General features: G+C 43.6%; 1 protein-coding gene across 1 annotated transcript in view; it reads left to right on the top strand.

The window, feature by feature from the left end:
* Positions 1-5,323: 5,323 nt before the first annotated feature.
* The window catches only part of SRSF4 (serine and arginine rich splicing factor 4), a 32,682-nt gene continuing 16,757 nt past the window's right edge, over positions 5,324-21,248 (top strand). The window contains exon 1 of the mRNA XM_010380312.2: positions 5,324-5,641. Coding sequence (XP_010378614.1) covers positions 5,535-5,641 — 107 coding nt within the window. The 5' untranslated portion in view covers positions 5,324-5,534. The remainder of the gene's footprint in view (positions 5,642-21,248) is intronic.

The following is a 21,248-nucleotide window of genomic DNA, read 5'->3' as shown; positions in this document are numbered from 1 at the left end:
GTGAGACTTGGTCTCAAAAAAGAAAAGAAAAAAGCTCTTGCGTTAACCTGTGTTTGCCAGGCTGTACTTGTGCATGGAAACTCTCAGAACACCCACCAGCCCCACGCTTATTGTCAGGCACCATGCCCTGAGTAGAGCACTAGGCCAAGCCAGAGCAACTGGAAATGGTGGAGAAGAGAAGGTCCAGTCCTGGTACAACATCTGCTTGCATCTGAAGGCAGGAACATTCCTGGTAAGACAGCAGGGCTAGCTGAAAGGTAAGTGGAAAGGAGACATTGGCACCTTCTGAAAGAGAAAAAAGAGATTCTTACAACTTTCCTATGTCATTGAGATATTAATGTCACCACTTTACAGAAGCAGCAGCCTCGAGAGACGTGAAGTGAGTTGTTCCAGATCACACAGCAGGCAGCAGAGCTGGCACTAGAAGCCAGGTCCCCTAACCATATCTGGTCACTACAACAGACAGTTCCAATTCTTTTGGTTCCACAGGTGGCCTTGGAGGTCACACTCTTCTCAAGACTCCTTGATTTTGTTCTTGACACGTCAACTGGAAGAGAGTTCAAATTTCCCTGAGTCTGTGTCTCATGGGGAGGCATGAGAAAAAGGCAGAATCAGGAGGCCACTGAAGTAGTCCAGGTAAGAGATTATTTATATATTCATTCAACAAGTATTTTAAACACTCTTTATGTGAAAGGCACTGTTGTTAGGTGCCAGGGATAGAGCAGAAAACAAAAAACATGGCCCCTGAGACCAACAAGCTTACATTCCAGTGGTGGAGAACGACCATGCACCAGTAAATAAATAAACAAGGTAACTACAGACTGTGTAGTAAGCGTTGTGAAATAATGACAGATAGCATTTGAGATAAGGTGGACAAGGAAGGCCTGAGGCCTGAATAAGTAGCCAGACATATTCCAGGCAGAGGGAGTAGTGCATATAAAAGCCCTGACTGTGAACAGTCTGATGAGGCCTGAACTAGTTTAAGAAGTGGGAATGGAAAGAAGGGATGAATTTGTGAATATTTAGAAGGAATAATCAGAAGGACAGACTGAATGCGGTGGTTGAAGGTTGAACTTTGGCACCTTGCTGATGGTGGTGCCACTTGCATTGGGAAAGGAGGAGCAGGTTTTAGAGACAAGCATTTCCCCTCTGGAGGGCTCTCTTTCCCATCTGTACAATAGGTTAACATAACAACCAAGCTTAGTGCTAGGATTTTTGTTTTGGTGGTTTTTGGTTGCGTGTGTGTGTGTGTGTGTGTGTGTGTGTGTGCATTTGATAGGGTCTCACTCTGACACCCAAGCTTGAGGACAGTGGCATGATCACAGATCACTGCAGCCTCAACCTGCCTGGGCTCAGGAGATTCCCCCCCGACCCCAGCCTCCCAAGTAGCTGGGACTACATGCACCACCATGCCTGGCTAATTTTTTTTGTTGTTTTTTCTGTAGAGACGGAGTTTCACCATGTTGCCCAGGCCAGATTGCTAGTTCTTAAGAATGTTATGTTCCTCACACCTTACTGAATTCCAAATGAATTAAAGATTATGACCGCACGTGGTAGCTCACTCACACCTGTAATTCCAGCACTTTGGGAGGCCCAGGCGGGTGACTCACCCAGGGTTGGAAGTTCAAGACCAGCCTGACCAACATGGAGAAATCCCTTCTCTACTAAAAATACAAAATTAGCTGGGTGTGGTGGCACATGCCTGTAATCCCAGCTACTCGGGAGGCTGAGGCAGGAGAATCGCTTGAACCCAGGAGGTGAAGGTTGCAGTGAGCGGGGATCGTGCCATTGCACTCCAGCCTGGGCAACAAGAGTTAAACTCTGTCTCAAAAATATACATATAAAAATTAGCTTGGCGTGGTGGCACAGGCCTGTAGTCCCAGCTACCCAGGAGGCTGAGGCAGGAGAACCGCGTGAACCCAGAAGGCATAGGTTGCAGTGAGTCAAGATCATGCCACTGCATTCCAGCCTGGGTGACAGAGCAAAACTGTCTCAAAAAATTAAATTTAATTTAAAAAATAATAAATTGGAGGCCGGGGGCAGTGGCTCACGCCTGTAATCTCAACACTGGGAGGTCAAGAAGGGAGAATTGCTTGAGCCCAGTTGCTTGTTTGTTTCTTTTTTGAGACCAAGTTTCACTCTTGTTGCCCAGGCTGGAGTGCAATGGCATGATCTTGGCTCACTGCAGCCTCCGCCTCCTGGGTTCAAGCTATTCTCCTGCCTCAGCCTCCCAAGTAGCTGGGATTACAGGCGCCTGCCACCATGTCCGGCTAATTTTTTGTATTTTTAATAGAGACGGGGCTTTCTCTATGTTGACCAGGCTGGTCTCGAACTCCTGACCTCAGGTGATCCACCCACCTCGGCCTCCCAAAGTGCTGGGATTACAGGTGTGAGCCACTGTGCCCGTCCTGAGCCCAGTAGTTTAAGACCAGGCAGGAAAACAACGAGACTCCATCTCTAAAAAAGTAGAATAGGCCGGGCGCTGTGGCCTGTTTTTGAGATGGAGTTTTGCTCTTGTCACCCAGGCTAGAGTGTGATGGCACGATCTCAGCTGACTGCAACCTCTGCCACCTGGGTTCAAGCAATTCTCCTGCCTCAGCCTCTTGAGTAGCTGAACTACAGGCCCACAAAATCACACCTGGCTAATTTTTTGTATTTTTAGTAGAGATGGGATTTCCCCATGTTGACCAGGCTGGTCTTGAACTCGTGACCTCAGGTGATCCTCCTGCCTCGACCTCCCAAAGCGCTGGGATTACAGGTGTGAGCCACCGCACCCAGCCACTAATTATTACTTTCAAAATAGATTTCTTGCCGGGAGTGATGGCTCACGCCACCTCACCTGAGGTCAGGAGTTTGAAACCAGCCTGGCCAATATGGTGAAACCTAGTCTCTACTAAAGATACAAAAAAAATTAGCCAGGCATGGTGGCACATACCTGTAATCCCAGCTACCTGGGGCTGATGCAGGAGAATTGCTTGAACCCAGAGGCAGAGACTGCAGTGAGCCAAGATTGCACCACTACACACCAGACTGGGCAACAGAGCGAGACTCCATCTCAAAAAAAAAAAAAAAAGCCAGGTGCAGTGGCTCACACCTGCAGTCCCAGCACTCTGGGAGGCCGAGGCAGGCAGATCACGAGGTCAGGAGATCAAGACCAGCCTGGCCAACATAGTAAAACCCCTTCTCTACTAAAAATACAAAAAAATTAACCGGGTGTGGTAGCAGGTGCCTGTAATCCCAGCTACTCTGGAGGCTGAGGAAGGAGAATGCTTGAACCCAGAAGGCAGATGTTGCAGTGAGCCGAGATCGCGCCACTGCACTGCAGCTGGGTGACAGTGCGAGACTCAGTCTCGGAAAAAAAAAAAAGTAGAATAAATAAAAATTTAAAAATAAAATCCAGAATCAAAGAAAAACAAAGGATGGATAAATTAATCTTATAAATATCTAATGTTTTTGCATGGCTAAAAAACACTCCTGGCAAAGTCAAAAGTCAACAAAAGTCAACAAATGGAAAACATATTTGCAACTCATTTGACAAAGAGCTGATTTTCCTAATATATAGTGAGCACCTATGAATAAGAAAAATGGGGAAAGGATATACACAGACACAAATAGGAAAATATATCTCAAATATATGAAGAGAGATTCATATCTCTGCAAAATATAGTATTTGCAAATTAAACCACTTGGAGATAACATTTTTCACCTCTCAGATTGGCAAAGATCAAAAAGTTTGATAACATGGTGTTGATGAGGATATGAGGAAACAGCCACTTAAGGGGAATTGAGCAATAACTATTAAAACTCTGACCCAAATATCCTACTTCTAGGAATAGATGCTATATATATATATAGAGAGAGAGAGAGAGAGAGAGAGAGAGAGAGAGAGAAATGCAAAGTTACTGTAGCAGTGTAATAACAAAAGGTTGGTACTTATTCCAATGTCCTTCACTGGGGCACTGGCTAAATAAATTACTGTGTATAAAATGGTATGAGCCGTAAAACTAGTCCTTTTACACTCTTATGGAATAATTTTCAAAATATGCTTTGTGCAGAACCATATGTATAGTATCCTACTATTTGGTTTATAAGGGTAAATTAACCTCCTAAAGGACATTTCAGAAACTGTTTGCCTCTGGGAAGAGAAACTAAGTGGCTGGTGGACAGCAAAGACTTTTCACTGTATATCATTTGAACCTTGAGTTATCCTTTCAAAATATTCAAAAAGCAAAAACAAGCAAAGAAACAAAACCCTTTGTGGTTCTAGGTACATGGAGTTAGTGAGAAGGGAACCAATATTTATTGAGCTCTTACCATGTTTCAGACACTGTTCCAAGTACTTTCATATATACTACCCCATTTAGTGACCTGTGTAATCCTTGAGATGGGTATAAATTATCCTAATTTTACAGGATTAGAAAATAGATTGGATAGGCCAGGCGCAGTGGCTCACACCTGTAATCCCAGCACTTTGGGAGGCCAAAGTGGGCGGATCACCTGAGGTCAGGAGTTCGAGACCAGCCTGACCAATATGGTGAAACGTCGTCTCTACTAAAAATACAAAAATTATCTGGGCATGGTGGCGGGCGCCTGTAGTCCCAGCTACTTGGGAGCCTGAGGCAAGAGAATCGCTTGAACCTGGGAGGCGGAGGTTGCAGTGAGCTGAGATCACGCCACTGCACTTCGGCCTGGGCGACAGAGAGAAACTCCTCTCGGGGGAAAAAAAAATAGGTTGGATTGTGGTCAAGTAATTTGCTCGGTGTCATGCCTAGTCTAGCTCCAAAGCTCCAGCCTTCTCCGCTTCTCACACTGCTTCTATTTAAGCAGTGTCTTCTCTTAAAAATAATACTGGTCTCATTTACTGGGTATTTGACATGACAAAACTACTAAGTGTTTTATATACGTATTCTCTCATAATTCTCAAGACAACACTGGAAGGTAGGAACTACTCTCCCCCTTTTGCAGAAAAGATAAAGGAGGGTCCGAGACATCGCGCGTAACGAGCCCAAGGTCACGGGTACACAATCGTTTGGAAGCCAGGTTTGATTCCAAAGCTCCGGCTCCAAAATCCAAACCACACCCGGTTCAAAGGACAAAAGCAGGAACGCTCGCTCGCTCGCTCGGCTCTGGGAGGTGCGGGTACTTCCGGGGGAGGGGCGAAGCCAGCCGGCTGCGGAAGGCGGTGCAGGAACCCCTTTGGCGAGCTCGCAGGAGGACGTGCCGCAGCGCCGCCTGTCGATCACCTTGCCCCGCCTTACGTCGGCGCGCCCCCGGGCAAGCTCCTCCCCCAGTCCTGGCCGGGCGGGAAGCGAAAGCGCGCTCTCTCCGGTTACCCTCCGCCTAGGGGAAGGGTGGGGGAAGTGGAAGCGCGCGCTCGCGAGCTGCGTGCTCGCGTACGTCGCCGGGGTTCGGCTGCGTCCGTCCCGCCGCCCGTCCGTTGCCGCCGCCGCCGCCGCTGCCGCCGCGCTCTCGCTTTGCCCGCCGCCGCCTGAGGGGGGCTGGGGCCGGGGCCAGCCAACGCTGCCGTTGCCGGGATGCCGCGGGTGTACATCGGCCGCCTGAGCTACCAGGCCCGGGAGCGCGATGTGGAGCGCTTCTTTAAGGGCTACGGGAAGATTCTGGAGGTGGATCTGAAGAACGGGTGAGGAGGGCGAAAGAGGGTCCGGCCGGGCGGGGACAGACCCCAGAGACCCCAGCGGTGGTGGGGAGGCCGTGGGGACGGGAGAGGGACGCCTGGTCCGCGCGGAGCGGCTGCCGGCCTGACCAGGTTCCGCCATAGTGGCGGCGCCTCGGGGGCGCGGGTAGGCCCCGATTCCCACTGCGCCTGCGCGGGTGGGGGTGGTAGAGGCATAATGGGAGCTGTGGTGAGGCCCTGAGTGGGACAGGGAGAAGGAAAGCCCGAGTGGGGCTGGTGCTCCGGGCAGGAGGGCACAGCTCCAGGGCGCCCGGGAGACCTGGGTTTTCCCTTCCTAGGCCCGGGACTGGGGCCTGGTTCGTCTCTGGGTAGAGACCAACCTTTCCCGCTCTGAGGATTACTGGAAATAAACAGGATTTCCTGCTCCCTTTCACCTCTTCCCCAGTCTCGTGGATCAGACGGTCACAGCGCGTCTTTCCCAGGGACTGGAGCGTTGGAGGGAGGCCCTTTTTAGCCATGTGCCATGTTCTTTTGGGCGGGAGACTCCAGTTTGAGTAGTCTAGTGACAGTTTCGAAAGTATCGTCTTGCCGTGCTGAAAGCCTTCACCGTTCCCTCTGCAAGAGTAAATTAAAGTCTTAGCTCCTTATCTTTAAGACTCCGTGCAGAGTTTCCACGCTGTGGTTTCCGTTCTCCAACTTACCGAAAAATTGCTTTGCCGTTTTAGAATTTGTTAGAATAGTGGCCACCCTGGCTAGTATCTGCGTATCGTTAACGCAGAAGGAGACGAATTTGTTAAGTTACTGCCTCCCCCAGAGTATGATCTATTGTATTCCTAATCTACTTCGGCAAAAATAGGGCCAGTATGAGCTACAGGTTTCAGGGAAAACTGTTGGTCAGGAATAAGGTCTGGAGAAAATACTCAACTGGGAAAACTGGGAACCAGGAAATGTTAGATAGGGCTTGGAAGGCATGGATATAAAATTAAAAGGACTGGGATAACATTTTAGGGCACTAAACCTTGGGTGTCAGAGAACTCCCAACTTAAAAAAATACCTCTACTTTGCAACAGGTCTAATATAGCTACCGTTTACTCCCCGGGGTTGTACTAGCAACTGACACCTGAAACATTTTGAAAGTTGCCTAAGTATGTTTCACGTTTGAGACAAGTTGGTAGCTACCATATTCTCAAATGATTGTCTGGGTTTAGAAAGTCGTTTCAAATTAATCGTTAGGAAGAATCGTTTTCTGAGGACGTCTTTAGTAAAGTACTGATTTCTTTTACAGTTAAAGGCTTAGAAAATTACTCCTTTTGTACAGTAAAACGTTCAGTTCTTAAGGATATATTGAAGTGGGGGCTGGATGTTATTGTATACATATCATATATGTGAAAGTTAAAACTCCAGTTGTTTACAGAGCCCAACTAAATTGACAGTAACTAACTTTTGTGAGCAGAGTGTGGGCTTTGAAGCCAGCCAGTTCTAAGTCAAATCGTGGTTCCACCACTTACTACGTATGGGCAAGTTACTTCTCTGAACCTGGTTTCTCATTCATGTGGAAAAGGAAGATCAGAGATAATAAATATAAAGCATTTGGCTTAGGCAGTAAGTGGCAGCTATAATCAGAGGGATGAGGAAACATCTTTGCTTGTTGGTGTTTGATAACATAAAGCATGTTTGGTGAGGTCTGTTTTCTAAGGTTACTCAGGTGATAGTGTGCGGGAAATGACAAGACTGTTAATGGGAAACTGATTCATCAACCAAATGTATTGATAACCCATCAACAAAATGTCCACCACTGTGCTAAATGAATTGGGGGAGGAGGCAGAAAACAGTTCTGCTCTTGAATAAATTAAGCATTATGACATGTGCACGTTGAATTAAGAAATGTTTGCTTTCGCTTTAAACTCTAGTAAAACTTGGAATGATTTGCTTGAAAAGTGTGTTGAAATAGGCTTTGAAGAATAGATTAAGTAGAGCTTGAAGTGAAGAATTTAGGTGTCTGGCAATAGTGTATGTCGTAGTTGGGGCTCAGACATGGTGACTTGTGCCTGTAATCCCAGCTGAAGTGTGAGGATTACTTCAGGCCAGGAGTTTGAGACCAGCCTGACCCCATCTCTACAAAAAATTTTTTTTTAATTAGCCACGCGTGGTGGCACTCGCCTATAGTCCTAGCTGGTTCAGAGGATGAGGCAGGAGGATCACTTCAGCCTAGGATTTCAAGGCTACAGCAAGCTATGATTGTGACACTGCACTCCAGTCTGGGTAATAGCAAGACCCCCACCTCTAGTAAAAGTACAATGATGACTTTTTTTGCTTTTTGATGAATAGGGAAAAAATATTTTTTAATGTCATAATTGGTGTTGAAGACATGGTCTTCAACAAAGAAGCAATTATGAGAAATAATAAATAATCTGGCATGGATTGAGCCTTATGAAGGATCTAGAAATTTAACAACATAAACCAAAAACAACGACTATTAAGATTTTACAGTAAAAATTCAAAATCAGTAAGTAGGAATTCAAAAGCTCTGGAAGGAAGAAGTGAGCAACCCAGAAGGAAGATGGAGCGATAAGAGGAAAGAGCCTTTCAGGACCCTAAATTCCTGGGTGGTTTTTTAAGGAACTGTTCATTCTTACAGTTATGCTGCCAAACCATGATATGCATGAAATGTCATTGAAAGTCAAGGTTGAAATGAAGTCATTTTAGAGTTTCAAAGAGAAGTATGACGGTCACCAGACAGCACACAATATGACCTCCTGGCATCATTGAGGAATCATTACAGAGGAAAACCACTTCTGGGAAGAAGACCAATGGTAAAGATGTATATCAAGCAAAAATTGCCTGTAAGGCAAAAATGCTGGGGAGTCTGAAAGGAAGGAGTGAGTACAAAGGAAAAAGTATAACTTAGCTATATATGTAAGCTTATAGTTCTCAAACAGAAGGGCAGTGGATCTCCCTACTGATAAGCATGGTTGAACATATCTAGATTGTGATTAGTAATTGAAACTCAGAAACAGATTTTGGATGCTTTAGATAGGTCTTTGAAGAATTGCTGGAGTTCAGATTTGTAGAAGTGAGATGTATCAGTAGATATGTTAGGCTGAAGGGTTGTAGGTTAAATTTAGAATTGAGGCATAAAATGCTTGTATAGACCGATCACAGTGCTCACACCTGTAATCCCGTCACTTTGGGAGGCCGAAGTAGGTGGATCACTTGAAGTCAGGGGTTTGAGACCAACCTGGCCAACATGGTGAAACCCCATCTCTACTAAAAATACAAAGATTAGCCAGGCGTGGTGGTGGGCACCTGTAATCCCAGCTCCTCTAGAGGCTGAGGCAGGAGAATTGCTTGAACCTGGGAGGTGGAGGTTGCAGTGAGCCGAGATTGCATCACTGCACTCCAACCTGGGCAACAGAGCAAGACTCTGTCTCCAAAAAAAAAAAAAAGCTTATATAATAGGAAGATGACCAAATAAGGAAACAAATGAGTTCTTCAAAGGAGATTTAGTGTCCAGGAAAGAATTCTATGGACCCTGATAGGATTTGGAGAAGAGGTATGTAAGCAACAGTTCATTGCCTGCCATTTTATTATACCAGGCAATCGTAATGTAGATTGCCACTGTTTTAGAGAACTTTTTGAAAGATGGTTTGGTACCACAAATACAACGAAGATCTCCCAGGATCGTATAGACCATTGCAGTTCCCATTAAGGTCTCCTACATTTCTACCCGCCCCATAAACTTCATCGAGTCATTGCAAGGGCCAGGCACGGTGGCTCACGCCTGTAATCACAGTACTTTGGGAGGCTAAGGCAGGCGGATCACCCGAGGTCAGAAGTTCAAGACCAGCGTGACCAACATGGAGAAACCCCTGTCTCTACTAAAAATACAAAATTAGCCAGGCATGGTGGCGTATGCCTGTAATCCCAGCTACTCAGGAGTCTGAGGCAGGAGAATCGCTTGAACCTGGAAGGCACAGGTTGCAGTGAGCGAGATCGTGCCATTGCACTTCAGCTGGGCAACAAGAGTGAGACTTTGTCTCAAAAAAAAAAAAGAGTCACTGTAGGGAAGGGAGGGGCAGGAATCCTAGACGCATGTCAGGGAAGCAACAATATTAGCAGCACCTGTTTATAGCTTTTCAGCTCTGTGGTAACTTTTGCTGGCTTTGATTGTATATAGATTTTATTTTTTATAATAAGCCACTTCATGGAAAGTGCAAGAATTTTGAGTACACTAGTTGCCCTTTTGCCACCAAATCTTCTGGTTTTAGTCAGATCTTTATATCATAGCTTTTCCAAATTTTAGTTAATGAATAAACTTACCACATGCTAAGATTATTTTGCCTGTCTGGTAGCTGGAAGGATAAACCCCCAGATCATTGAAATTTATAGTTTTATTTTTTAGTTAAAGTCATGAATTAAAACTCTCAAGGGAAGCTTGGATTTAAACTTCAGAACCTGTGTTTCATGTAACAGTGAAATCATGAATAGCCTGAATTTTCAGGGGATGTTGTGGTCTGTTTAGTCAAGCTATCTAATTATTACCAGAAAATTTTTGTTTTCATCCTTGTTTAATGCACTGTAATTTTTTTAATGTGGAGTTCAAGACTCTTCAAGTGAGGCAGGTCGTTGTTCTGTGTCACTGATCACTGGAGGGCATTATTAAGCCTTAGATACTGAGAGGAATCTCTGCCAACCCCAGCACCTACACAGGGATTTTTCTCTTTTGACTCCTGAATTCCTGAATTCTTGACAGATTAGGAAGTATATAGTTAATGTTCCAGGTTGCTGGTTTCTGGTTAGATGAGCTGTTGCAGTATTTTGTTTTTCTTTTTTTTTTTTAAGTTTTTAGTTTTTAAGTCTTTCAAGGCTTCTCCCAAGGCCCTGTCATTCATCGTTACTGTATTCTTAATCATTAGAGGGATTATCTTCACCCACCACGAAGTGGCAGAGAAGTGCTTTATCATTTTTATGATAATGCTGTAACTAATGAGTGACAAAAAATGACAAAAGAAAAAGCAGACACTTTCCCTTTAGGAACCCTACCACCTTTTTGTTTTTAAGCCCTTCTGCCAGCCTCGGAAGTAGCATCCCATTTGCAACGGCATATACAAAGCATTAGAGTCTTTGTTAAGAAAAGGAAGACATTAGGTTCTAGATTAAGTTTAGGATTATCTAAGAAGAGATTAAAACAAGTTTTGTTTAAAAGCTTGTTTGAACACCTCTGTTTATGTATACTTAAAGACCCACTCTTAATTTTCAAAATAGCACATAAGTATTTATGATTGGACTTTTTTTTTTTTTTTTGAGACGGAGTCTCTCTATCTCTCTCTCTCCCCCCCCCTCTCCCCCCTCTCTCTCTCTCTCCCCCTCTCTCTCTCCCTCTCCCCCTCTCTCCCTCTCTCCCTCTCTCCCTCTCTCCCTCCCTGTCGTTCAGACTGGAGTGCAGTCGTGCATCGCAAGTAGCTGGGAGTACAGGTGCGTGCCACCACCCCTGGCTAATGTTTGTATTAGTAGAAACAGGGTTTCACCATGTTGGCCAGGCTGATTTTGAACTCCTGACCTCAAGTGATCCGCCTCGCAAAGTGCTGGGATTACAGGCATGAGCCACTGCACCTGGCCTATTATAATTTTTTTATATGGAGAAGGACCAAGAAAAAAAAGTCCGAAGATGAAACTCTTTGCGTGTGGGTAGTTTTGTTTTTTTTTTTGCATACAGGTATGGGCATGTGCACACACACACACACACTCTGTCTCCTTTTTTTCTTAATTAAAAAACCCACCATCCGGTTGCAGTGGCTCATGCCTGTAATCCCAGCACTTTGGGAGGCTGAGGCGGGCAGATCACGAGGTCAAGAGATCGAGACCATCCTGGTTAACATGGTGAAACCCCCTCTCTAAAAATACAAAAATTAGCTGGGCATGGTGGCGCGCGCCTGTACTCCCAGCTACTGAGGAGGCTGAGGCAGGAGAATTGCTTGAACCCACGAGGTTGCAATGAGCCGATTTTGGGCCACTGCACTCCAGCCTGGTGACGGAGCGAGACTCCATCAAAAAAAAAAACACTACCTCCTGCACAGTCTCTCCCTTTTCTTATGCCTCTCCCCACTCCTTTTTTTATTTTTTATTTTTCAAACTTGGAATCATACTATAAGTTATTTTATAATTTGCCTGTTTCACCCTAACAGCCTGATCCTTTTCCTTTGTCATTAAGTCTTCTCCTACAACCTGGTTTCTAATGGCTACATAGCGCTCTTTCATACATACGGTATTTAATGGACATAATTAGAACCGTGTTGCAAGGCATTTAGGTTATCTTTGTTTTTGTACTATTTTATGCATGTATAATACTGTTGAATATCTTTTATATGAATTTTTGTATACATTTCTTTTTACCTTAGGGCAGATTCCTGCAAGTAGACTTTGGGAGTCAAAGCATATACACGTTTTAATGCTTTTGCTAGCTATTCCATTACTTGGTAAACTATTTGTGTTTCCACCTGCTGTGTTTAAGAGCTCCTATTTTTCTTTTTTTTTTGAGATGGAGTCTCAATCTGTCTCCTAAGCTGCAGTGCAGTGCAGTAGCACGATCTCAGCTCACTGCAACCTCTGCTTCCCGGGTTCAAGCAATTCTCCTGCCTCAGCCTCTCAAGTAGCTGGGATTACAGACGCCTGCCACCACAGCCCGCTGATTTTTGTATTTTCAGTAGAGATGGGGTTTCACCATGTTGGCCAGGGTGTTCTCATACTCCTGACCTCAGGTGATCCACCCACCTCATCCTCCCAAAGTGCTGAAATTACAGGCTTGAGCCACCACACCTGGACAAGAGTTCCTACTTTTCTGAACAGTGCCCTTTGTTATAACTTTTTTAACTATTTTTTTCTAATTAAAATGTTTAGAATTATATATGAGGAAATCATCTGACAGTCTTTAAGGCTCGTCTATTTAGCCTATCAAGCATAACAAATCCAAGAACTTTTTGGACCAGGTGCGGTGGCTCACACCTGTAATCCCAGCACTTTGGGAAGCTGAGGTGGGCAGATCACTTGAGGTCAGGAGTTTGAGACCAGCCTGGCCGGCATGGTGAAACCCTGTCTGTACTGAAAATACAAAAATTAGCTGGAGGCCGGGCGTGGTGGCTCACGCTTGTAATCCCAGCACTTTGGGAGGCCGAGGCGGGCGGATCACAAGGTCAGGAGATCGAGACCATCCTGGCTAACACGGTGAAGCCCCGTCTCTACTAAAAATACAAAAAAAATTAGCTGGGCGTGGTGGTGGGCGCCTGTAGTCCCAGCTACTCAGGAGGCTGAGGCAGGAGAATGGCATGATCCCGGGAGGCAGAGCTTGCAGTGAGCCGAGATCGCGCCACTGTACTCCAGCCAGTGGGACAGAGCGAGACTCCATCTCAAAAAAAAAAAAAACTTTTTGACTCACTAGAGAATAAATGTAGGTTAATTGTAGATCATTTAGATATTATGAAAGCATAAAGTGAAAAGTATTAAGAATCTTTTTAAGACAGGTGAGGTCTTACGTGCAATTTTGTGTCACACTTTTTTTACTTAATTTGTCTCATGTACTTTTTTCTATTACATTAAAATCTTCTTTATTAATGACTTCATAAAATTCATTATATGGCCATATTATGATTTACCCAACCATTCCTCTTATATTGTCTACCTTTTTTTTTTTTTTGGTCTCCTAATTCTTGCTGTTATAAGTAACCCTGTGATGGGTATTATGTGCATAAAACTTCGTTTGCATTTTTATTATCCCGTAGTATATATGGATTCTATGAAATAAAATTCATGTGTCACAGCAGGAGTGAACATATTCAAGTATCTCAGTGCATTTAACCAAATAACTTTCCAGAAAAGCTGCACCAGTTACACTTAACACCAGCAGTGTATGAGCATGCCCATGTGGCGGCCACCTCAACAGCATGGAGCACCCCTGTTGTGCTTGCTGGCGGGTCGTGGTGGCTCACGTCTGTAATCCCAGCACTTTAGGAGGCCAAGGCGGGCAGATCTGAGGTCAGAAGTTCAAGACCAGCCTGACCAACATGATGAAACCCTGTCTCTACTAAAAATACAAAAATTAGCTGGGCAATCCCAGCTACTCGGGAGGCTGAGGCAGGAGAATCACTTGAACCTGGGAGGTGGAGGTTGCAGTGTGAGATCACACAATGCACTCCAACCTGGGTGACAGTGAGACTCTGTCTCAAAAATAAAAAATAAAAAAATGTTAATTTACCGAGTGAAAAATAATCAAGAAGTTTTTCTTGAATGAATAGTAAAGAATGAGAAATCGGACTATGGATTAAGTAGCATGCTATCATTGTTTTATTAGTAATATAACTATTACAAATGTGATCAAATTTTTTTTTAATTAAAAGTCACTTTTTGGCTGGGCGCGGTGGCTCAAGCCTGTAATCCCAGCACTTTGGGAGGCCGAGACAGGTGGATCACGAGGTCAGGAGATCGAGACCATCCTGGCCTACACGGTGAAACCCCGTCTCTACTAAAAAAATACAAAAAAAAACTAGCTGGGCGAGATGGCGGGCGCCTGTAGTCCCAGCTACTCGGGAGGCTGAGGCAGGAGAATGGCGTAAACCCGGGAGGCGGAGCTTGCAGTGAGCCGAGATTGCGCCACTGCACTCCAGCCTGGGTGACAGAGCGAGACTCCGTCTCAAAAAAAAAAAAAAAAAAAAGTCACTTTTTGAAGTCAACTTACCCCCAAAAAAGTATATTACTTTTTCCCCCCGAGACATGGGGGATTTAATTTTTTTCTGTCATTTTGAAAAATCAATGCCAAGAGATAATACCATATTGAGATTTTTGACCAAATGTTACTAGCATAAATTGCCCTGGTTTAAGACCTCCACTCCTTGGTTCTTGGTTCCTTCAGTTTGTGGTGTGAATAAACATCATTTGTAATTATTTGACTAAGTCATTTAAAACCCCTATTCTTCAGTTTAACATACTGTTTAGCTCCTCCCTTTCTCATTGAGGTATTGTATGAATTTAAGGGCCATGTGAAATATTTGTCCCTTCTTAAAAGATAGGCACAGGATATAGACTGGGTAATAAAATGTGGTTTGGGTTTCTAGTGTTTTTTATGCTTCCAGGTACCCAGAACCGCAAATTGTACTTTGAGCTCCTCAGAAGAAAGGTGCTCCAGGCATCTAAGAGAATACCGTTGGGGTGATACTTACAAATTTGTAAGCTAACACTGAAATCTTAAAACTTTAAAAATATTAATGCATTTGTATGATTTATTTTTCAAGTGAGTATATCAAAGCACTTTATAAATAAGTGTTGTCCATAGTTTGTACTGATGGGGAAACTGAGGCATGGGGTGATAAGGTGACTGGCCCAAGGTTACAAAATGAGTTATTGACAACTCCGGAAATAGAAGATTTTTAAAATTCACATATTAGATATATGTGGGCATTGGCATTCAAAGCTTCCCTCATGCTATTTCCTTTAGTCCTGTCCTTTGGGGACTTGCCTTCAAGGGTGAGAGGGTAGTTCAGGTTTCCTGGCTTGTTCAGCCTTTAGTCTCTGTAGAGGCTTCCAGCAAGCTGACAAGTTACTGCCAAAAGTGAGACAGATGGTATTTTTTATGATGTTGTCCTTAGTTAGAGACTTAGTGATTCTTCTCCCCAGGCTCCTCTTTGAAAAGCTGTAAGGTGGTATCAGCTTTATCGTGGTTGGCTGAGGAAGGATTTGTACAAGTAAATGTTCTCTGCCCTGTTGTCATTCCTAGGGTCATCTGGTCTTGGAGTATCCTGAAGTTGAGGGATTAGATTATGCTCTGAATTGGTATGCCCAAAGTTTGAGGAAATGTTTTACTTTTCTGTGTGTTGAGATGAAAGTCTCCTAGGCTAAAGATTTCTGAACTGCACATAATGCCTGAAGAAACACTTGAAAGGCACTTTATTTCTCCCAGGTCCCCAGCCATGGGTTTAGGCTTTTATGCCAGAAAGGGGACCTTCATGAACAAAGACCCCCAAGACCTAGAGAGAAGAGGAAGTCTGAAAGAGGGAGGTTTGAATTCAGCCTTCAGGAAAGAAGAGGGCAGAGCAGGAGGCTCAGGCAAGGGAGTCAGGAACCACAGACCAGAAGCATGGACTTGGAAAGGTTTTCATGTAATTGAAATGAAGCTATTGATTCATCCATTTTAAAAGAATTTGAAAAATTCATTAAAATATTAGTGGCATCCACTAATTAATAAAAGCATAGGGAGTGGCATCTTTAAAACCAAAAATGAAAATGAAGAAACAGACTCCAGCCCAGGGACCAGGGGCGATTATGAGGGACATGGTGCCTCATACAGCCAAGATGATCCAAGAGGCATCATCTTTATGAAGCTTTAACACCTGGCAGCCTGCTCATTGTGTTGTTTAAGAGGTAAGTATGAACTGGTTTTGTTCGTAGCTTTTGTGTGGAATCAGGTAGTGCTGTCTGCAGAGTGTAAACCTTTATTTCATTAAGTAGGAATAACAGACACGGTAATTCTGTATTAAATTCCAAGAGTTTTATTCTAAATTGGTAATGTGACTTTCATCTCTGGAGTTTTTTCAGATCGTTTTTAATTTGTGGTTGAGTCTCCATGAACTTTTAGTGTGTCGTCAGAGAATAGTTGATTCCCCTTTTTTGAAACCTTTGAATTTCATTTACCCTTAGTGTTCAAAGTATCAGAAAATTGAAATGGATGCAGATGATTGTATCTGCCCTCCCTTTCAGGAAAGCCATGTTGACTTTAAAATATCAAAAAAGTAAGTCCAGTTATGATTGCAGGGGGTAATGATAGTTTGATCTACAAACTATTTGCAGAGTAAAAGTGAAATACCTTAGCTGACTTAGTTCATTTTTGAAAGTTTTGGATAGCTAAAACAAAGTTGGCAAATAGGCTCATAGAGCAGTTACACAGTAAGACTAAATTCATATTTGATACAGATTCCTCTCTACCTCCCATTCTGGGAGGATTTAGTTTTACTGTTTGGTGTTTAGGATAATGATTGTTCTATTTTTCTCAACCCACTATGTGAATATGTTTTCTGTTAGAGATGGGCTGTTATCTGCAGTGTGGACTCAATACCCTGGGCTTGAGTTTGGTTATTTCATCATTAGAGATTTTTTTTCAGCAGTTGGTTTACCTTATGAGAAAGGATCATGAGTTTAATTTTCCCAGTGATATATTTGTGTTCTCATTGTCAAGATAAAAGTTTCTTAATGATTTGTTATCTTTTTCTGTTTTCCTAGACTAGTATTAAAATTTTGATAGCATATGGGTTTGGTTCCACTTGTAGAGAATAAATGTTCACAACTTACTGGTGTTAGCACACATCACATGCAGAAATGGTGTTTTCTTGCCACTTACTCTTTCTCATGAGATGCTTATATTCCTGTGGGCATTTGTCTTCCACGCTACAGCACATAATTTGATGAAACATTTTCTGTGCAAGAGCTTGCGTTTCTCCAACTCTGGTTTTATAGACCACTTCTTTTCGTTGGTGTATAGAAGGCGGTTAGAACGTGGTGGTAGAATGCAGGTTTTAGGTTACCGGGATGTGAAGAATCCCAGGTCTTTGGGGTAGCTTTGGAAGTTACTCAACTCTTCTAAGTTAGTTTCTTGATCTGTCAGATGACAGTAAACCTCAGAGTTTTGAAAATTAAATGGATATAATGTGTATAAAGCACTTAGCATAATGCTTTATACATCGTAAAATTTTCAAAAATAGGAGTAGTTATTACAAAGAAATTTGAAGAAGAGGCCTAGTGGGCTGCATGTTAATAATAGTTTGTAGTTAATGAAAATTAAATCACAGCATCTTAGATGTTTATCATCTGCATAGTACTTTCCTGGTTGCTGCTTTAATCTTTGTATAGTTGAAAGTCTGTAAACTTTCTAGTATTCTTTGATTTCTGGCCCATTTCCCCCCCTACCATTCACACTTATATTTTTTGGTTCGAGTCACCATTCCTTGCAAAACTAATTAAATACATTCCTAAACACATGATATTGCCAATATTCATTCACATCCACCATGTCTAGGTCCAAGTCTTCATCTTCTTTATGCTAGTCTAATTTTTGCTGAGCCTTAGAACCAAAGACAGACTCCGGGGGTTGATATGGGACCTCCAGAATGGGGATTGCACAGAATAATCTTATTTTTCCTCTATTCTTCTAGTCTGTTATGTTCTGAACCCACACATGTTTTCGGAAGGACCAGATGGCTGACACTGGCTAATGGGAACCAAAAGACGAGTGAAAGTAACCTGGTTGTCACATACCCCCAGCTTAGAGGTGCTTCACCCTGCCCCAAGGTCAATTTCTATTTTCTCTAGAGACTTTATCCCATTATATTAAAAACCTTTACTACAGCCTGACTTATCTGAGGTTAGAGTATCATTAAGTCAAGCAGCAGCATTTGTTGAATGAAAAAAGATTGTACACAGGACTGGGAGAGAAGCATCTGCCTTTAAAATACAGTAGAAAGCCGGGCATGGTGGCTTACGCCTGTAATTCTAGCACTTTGAGAGGCCGAGGCAGGTGGATTGCCTGAGCTCAGGAGTTCGAGACCACCCTGGGCAACATGGTGAAATCCTGTCTCTCCTAAAAAAAAAAAAAAAAGTACAAAAATTAGCCGGGCATGGTGGTGCACACCTGTAGTCCCAGCCACGCTGAAGGCTGAGGTACAAGAATTGCTTGAGCCCAGAGTCAGAGGTTGCAGTGAGCGGAGATCGCACCGCTGCGCTCCAGCCTGGGCGACAAGGTGAGACTATGTTTAAAAAAAGAAAAGAAGTATAACCTTGTGGTTTAGAGCTGGGGTTTTTAGAGTCATGGGTCTGGGTTCAAATCTAGCTCCTCCACTCATGAGTTCCTTGACAATGAGCAAGTTGCTTAGCCTCTCCAAGCCTCAGTTTCTCATTGTAAAATGGGAATAATAATAATACATTCTTCACATTTGATATATGAATGAATGAAATATTATGGATAAATTATTTACTGTTCCAGGCACTGTGCTAAATAAGTAGCCAACAGATACTAGCCTTTGTTGTTTTTAGTGAAGAGGTCATAATCAAAAGAGAAGGTAAGCACAAAGACAAAAACAAGGCTTAAAAAGCTACAGAAACATGACTGGGTGCAGTGGCTCACTCCTGTAATCCCGGCACTTTGGGAGGCTGAGACAGCTGGATCACGAGGTCAGGAGTTCGAGACAAGCCTGACCAACATGGTGAAACCCCATCTCTACTAAAAATACAAGAATTAGCTGGGTGTGGTGGCATGTGCCTGTAATCCCAGCTATTCAGGAGGCTGACGCAGGAGAACTGCTTGAACCCGGGTGGTGGAGGTTGCAGTGAGCCGAGATCGCACCATTGCACTCCAGCCTGGGCGACAAAGTGAGACTCCTTCTCAAAGAAAACAGAAACAAAAAACATAAAATTGAATAGAAGTGCTAAAGCTAAAGAAAGTCCTAAAATAATTGGAATAGGCACATTTTTTTAGGCTTCATGAAAGATGTAATTCTCAAGCTTATGGAAGAAGATTGGTATAATTCAACTTGTGTAGTCAAGGTGTTCCAGGTTTAGAGAGTGACATAAAGATACTTAGGAGTCATTATAGGCTTCTAAACAAAAAAATGATTTAGCAGCAGACTTTTCCTGATACAATACAAAAGACAAGTTGACTAAGTAAAAATAGCTCTAACCTAGAATTATATAAATTAATCCAAATGGTAGAGACAGCCCTGAAGGCCCAGCAAATGAGAAAACTGCAGAATTTGGCAGTAGACCCAGTGGGTAACCAACCAATAAGGTATAGTCAGAAGTGATTACAAAGGTGTTGGGAGCAAATTAGATGGTCAAGGGATCTGGAAGAGAGACATCATGAGGTAGGTTTTCTTCTTTGAAGGTGGGGAAAGATCAAGTGCAGACTGAGCTGTGGCCAACGTTTGCAGACCAGGAATCCACACTAGCTCTAATCAGAGAGCCCTTGGTGTGCGGGAACTGCCAGTTTGCCGGCGTGAAAAGAGTCCCAGACTGGGTAATGGTGAGCCCTGAAGTCGCACCCCAGCTCTGCCACTCAGTGAGCACGGGTAAGTCATCCACCTCCTCCAGGTGGCCTTGATGGCCCTCCCTCCTCTGAGACTAAAGAAAGAGAGGCCACGATGCCCAGAGCAGCCTCCTTCCTGTCTCAAGAAAGGAAAGGATCTCAGGAACCCATTTCATGTGGTAGCAGCTTTTAGTTGTGGGTTGTAAACAACCCTCTGTTGCCAGGAAAATCAAATTGCAACCATAATTACTGATCCTAAGCAGTAAATGTGACATTGGTTAATTCTTCTGTGAGGGCCTGAACGCTGGTTCCCTGGAATGTTGCAGACCTTTGGAATCGGGGCAGTTACACTGTTCTCATTCACAAGCTTTTCTCTGAGTTGTCCTCTTCTGAGCACTAGAGTTGGTTGCAGAAGTGTCTTTCTACAGTTGGCCAAGCACTTTTTGCAGACAGCAAGAATTGCCATTTTTTAGTACTGTCCTATCAGTGTGTCCTAACTTTTTACCTCATAAGACCAAGTTGGCTGAAGCATAGGACATCACTGAGTGCTTTGAAAGAAAGCTGTTTGATTCCTGTTCACTGAATGCCATTTCTTTCAGGGTAGATTTGAGGGCTTTACCCTTAAAGTACAGTGCTACTGACTCTAGATTGAGGGTTCAAGCCACCCCATGGGTTAACTTCAACAGATGAAAATTTTTCCTTGGCTACAGCAACATCCCTAATCCTGACCAGCCATGGAGAGGTTCGGTTCTTACAAGGAAAATGAGTGAATGTGGGAATGGCTCACCACATTGTGAAAACAAAACTCACATCCTGCTGATGGTTGGCTGAGGACTGTCATGTCCACATACAAAGAAAAGCATGTGGCACAGTTTTAGGACAAAGGTGAGCAGAGATCCACCGTGGAAAGGGGCATATTTTCTTATAGAGAGACCATCCAAGGCATGCCCCTCGGTAAGCAGTGTTGGTGGGTGACCGCGGTCACACGCATGGAGGCTTGCTTTCCCCTGCTCCTCATACCCACTCCCTAGCAGTTTCTGGTATTGAGCACCCCCTTAGTCATGCCTTGCCCAGTTAGCCATTGATCAGCCTGTTTCCAGAGCAAGTCATGGGCATCAGATTGCAGACAGGACTTTGTCTCCCTGTTCAGTGAAGATGTTTGGAAGACAAAAGTGACCCTAAGCTGTTCTGAAAAGGGTTGAGATAAATCCTCTTCAGTAGAACATGACAGAGCAAAGGGCAGACTTGATGGTGTTTGGGACCATTGGTATAGGCTGTTAGGATCAGAGAAAGCATATTTAGCAAGGATACAAACTCAGATGATAATTCTTGCCTGAAGAAGTGTGAATAACGTTTCTAAATTTGAAGTCTTAGAGTACCTTAGTTTTAAAAATATGTCATTCCAGTTCTGCCTTTTCAGAATTCTGACTGATAACCTGAGCAGTACATCAGCTGTTGAATGAGGAAGATGAGTGCATTGGCAATGGGATAAGAATGGACTAAAGTTTAGAGCAGCCCATGTAATTCAGTGTGGCTTTTGTTTGTGGTATCCAGATA

Source organism: Rhinopithecus roxellana, chromosome 12 (genome assembly GCF_007565055.1).
Source record: "Rhinopithecus roxellana isolate Shanxi Qingling chromosome 12, ASM756505v1, whole genome shotgun sequence".
Lineage (NCBI taxonomy): Eukaryota > Metazoa > Chordata > Mammalia > Primates > Cercopithecidae > Rhinopithecus > Rhinopithecus roxellana.
This window is presented reverse-complemented; position numbering and strand designations above follow the sequence as displayed.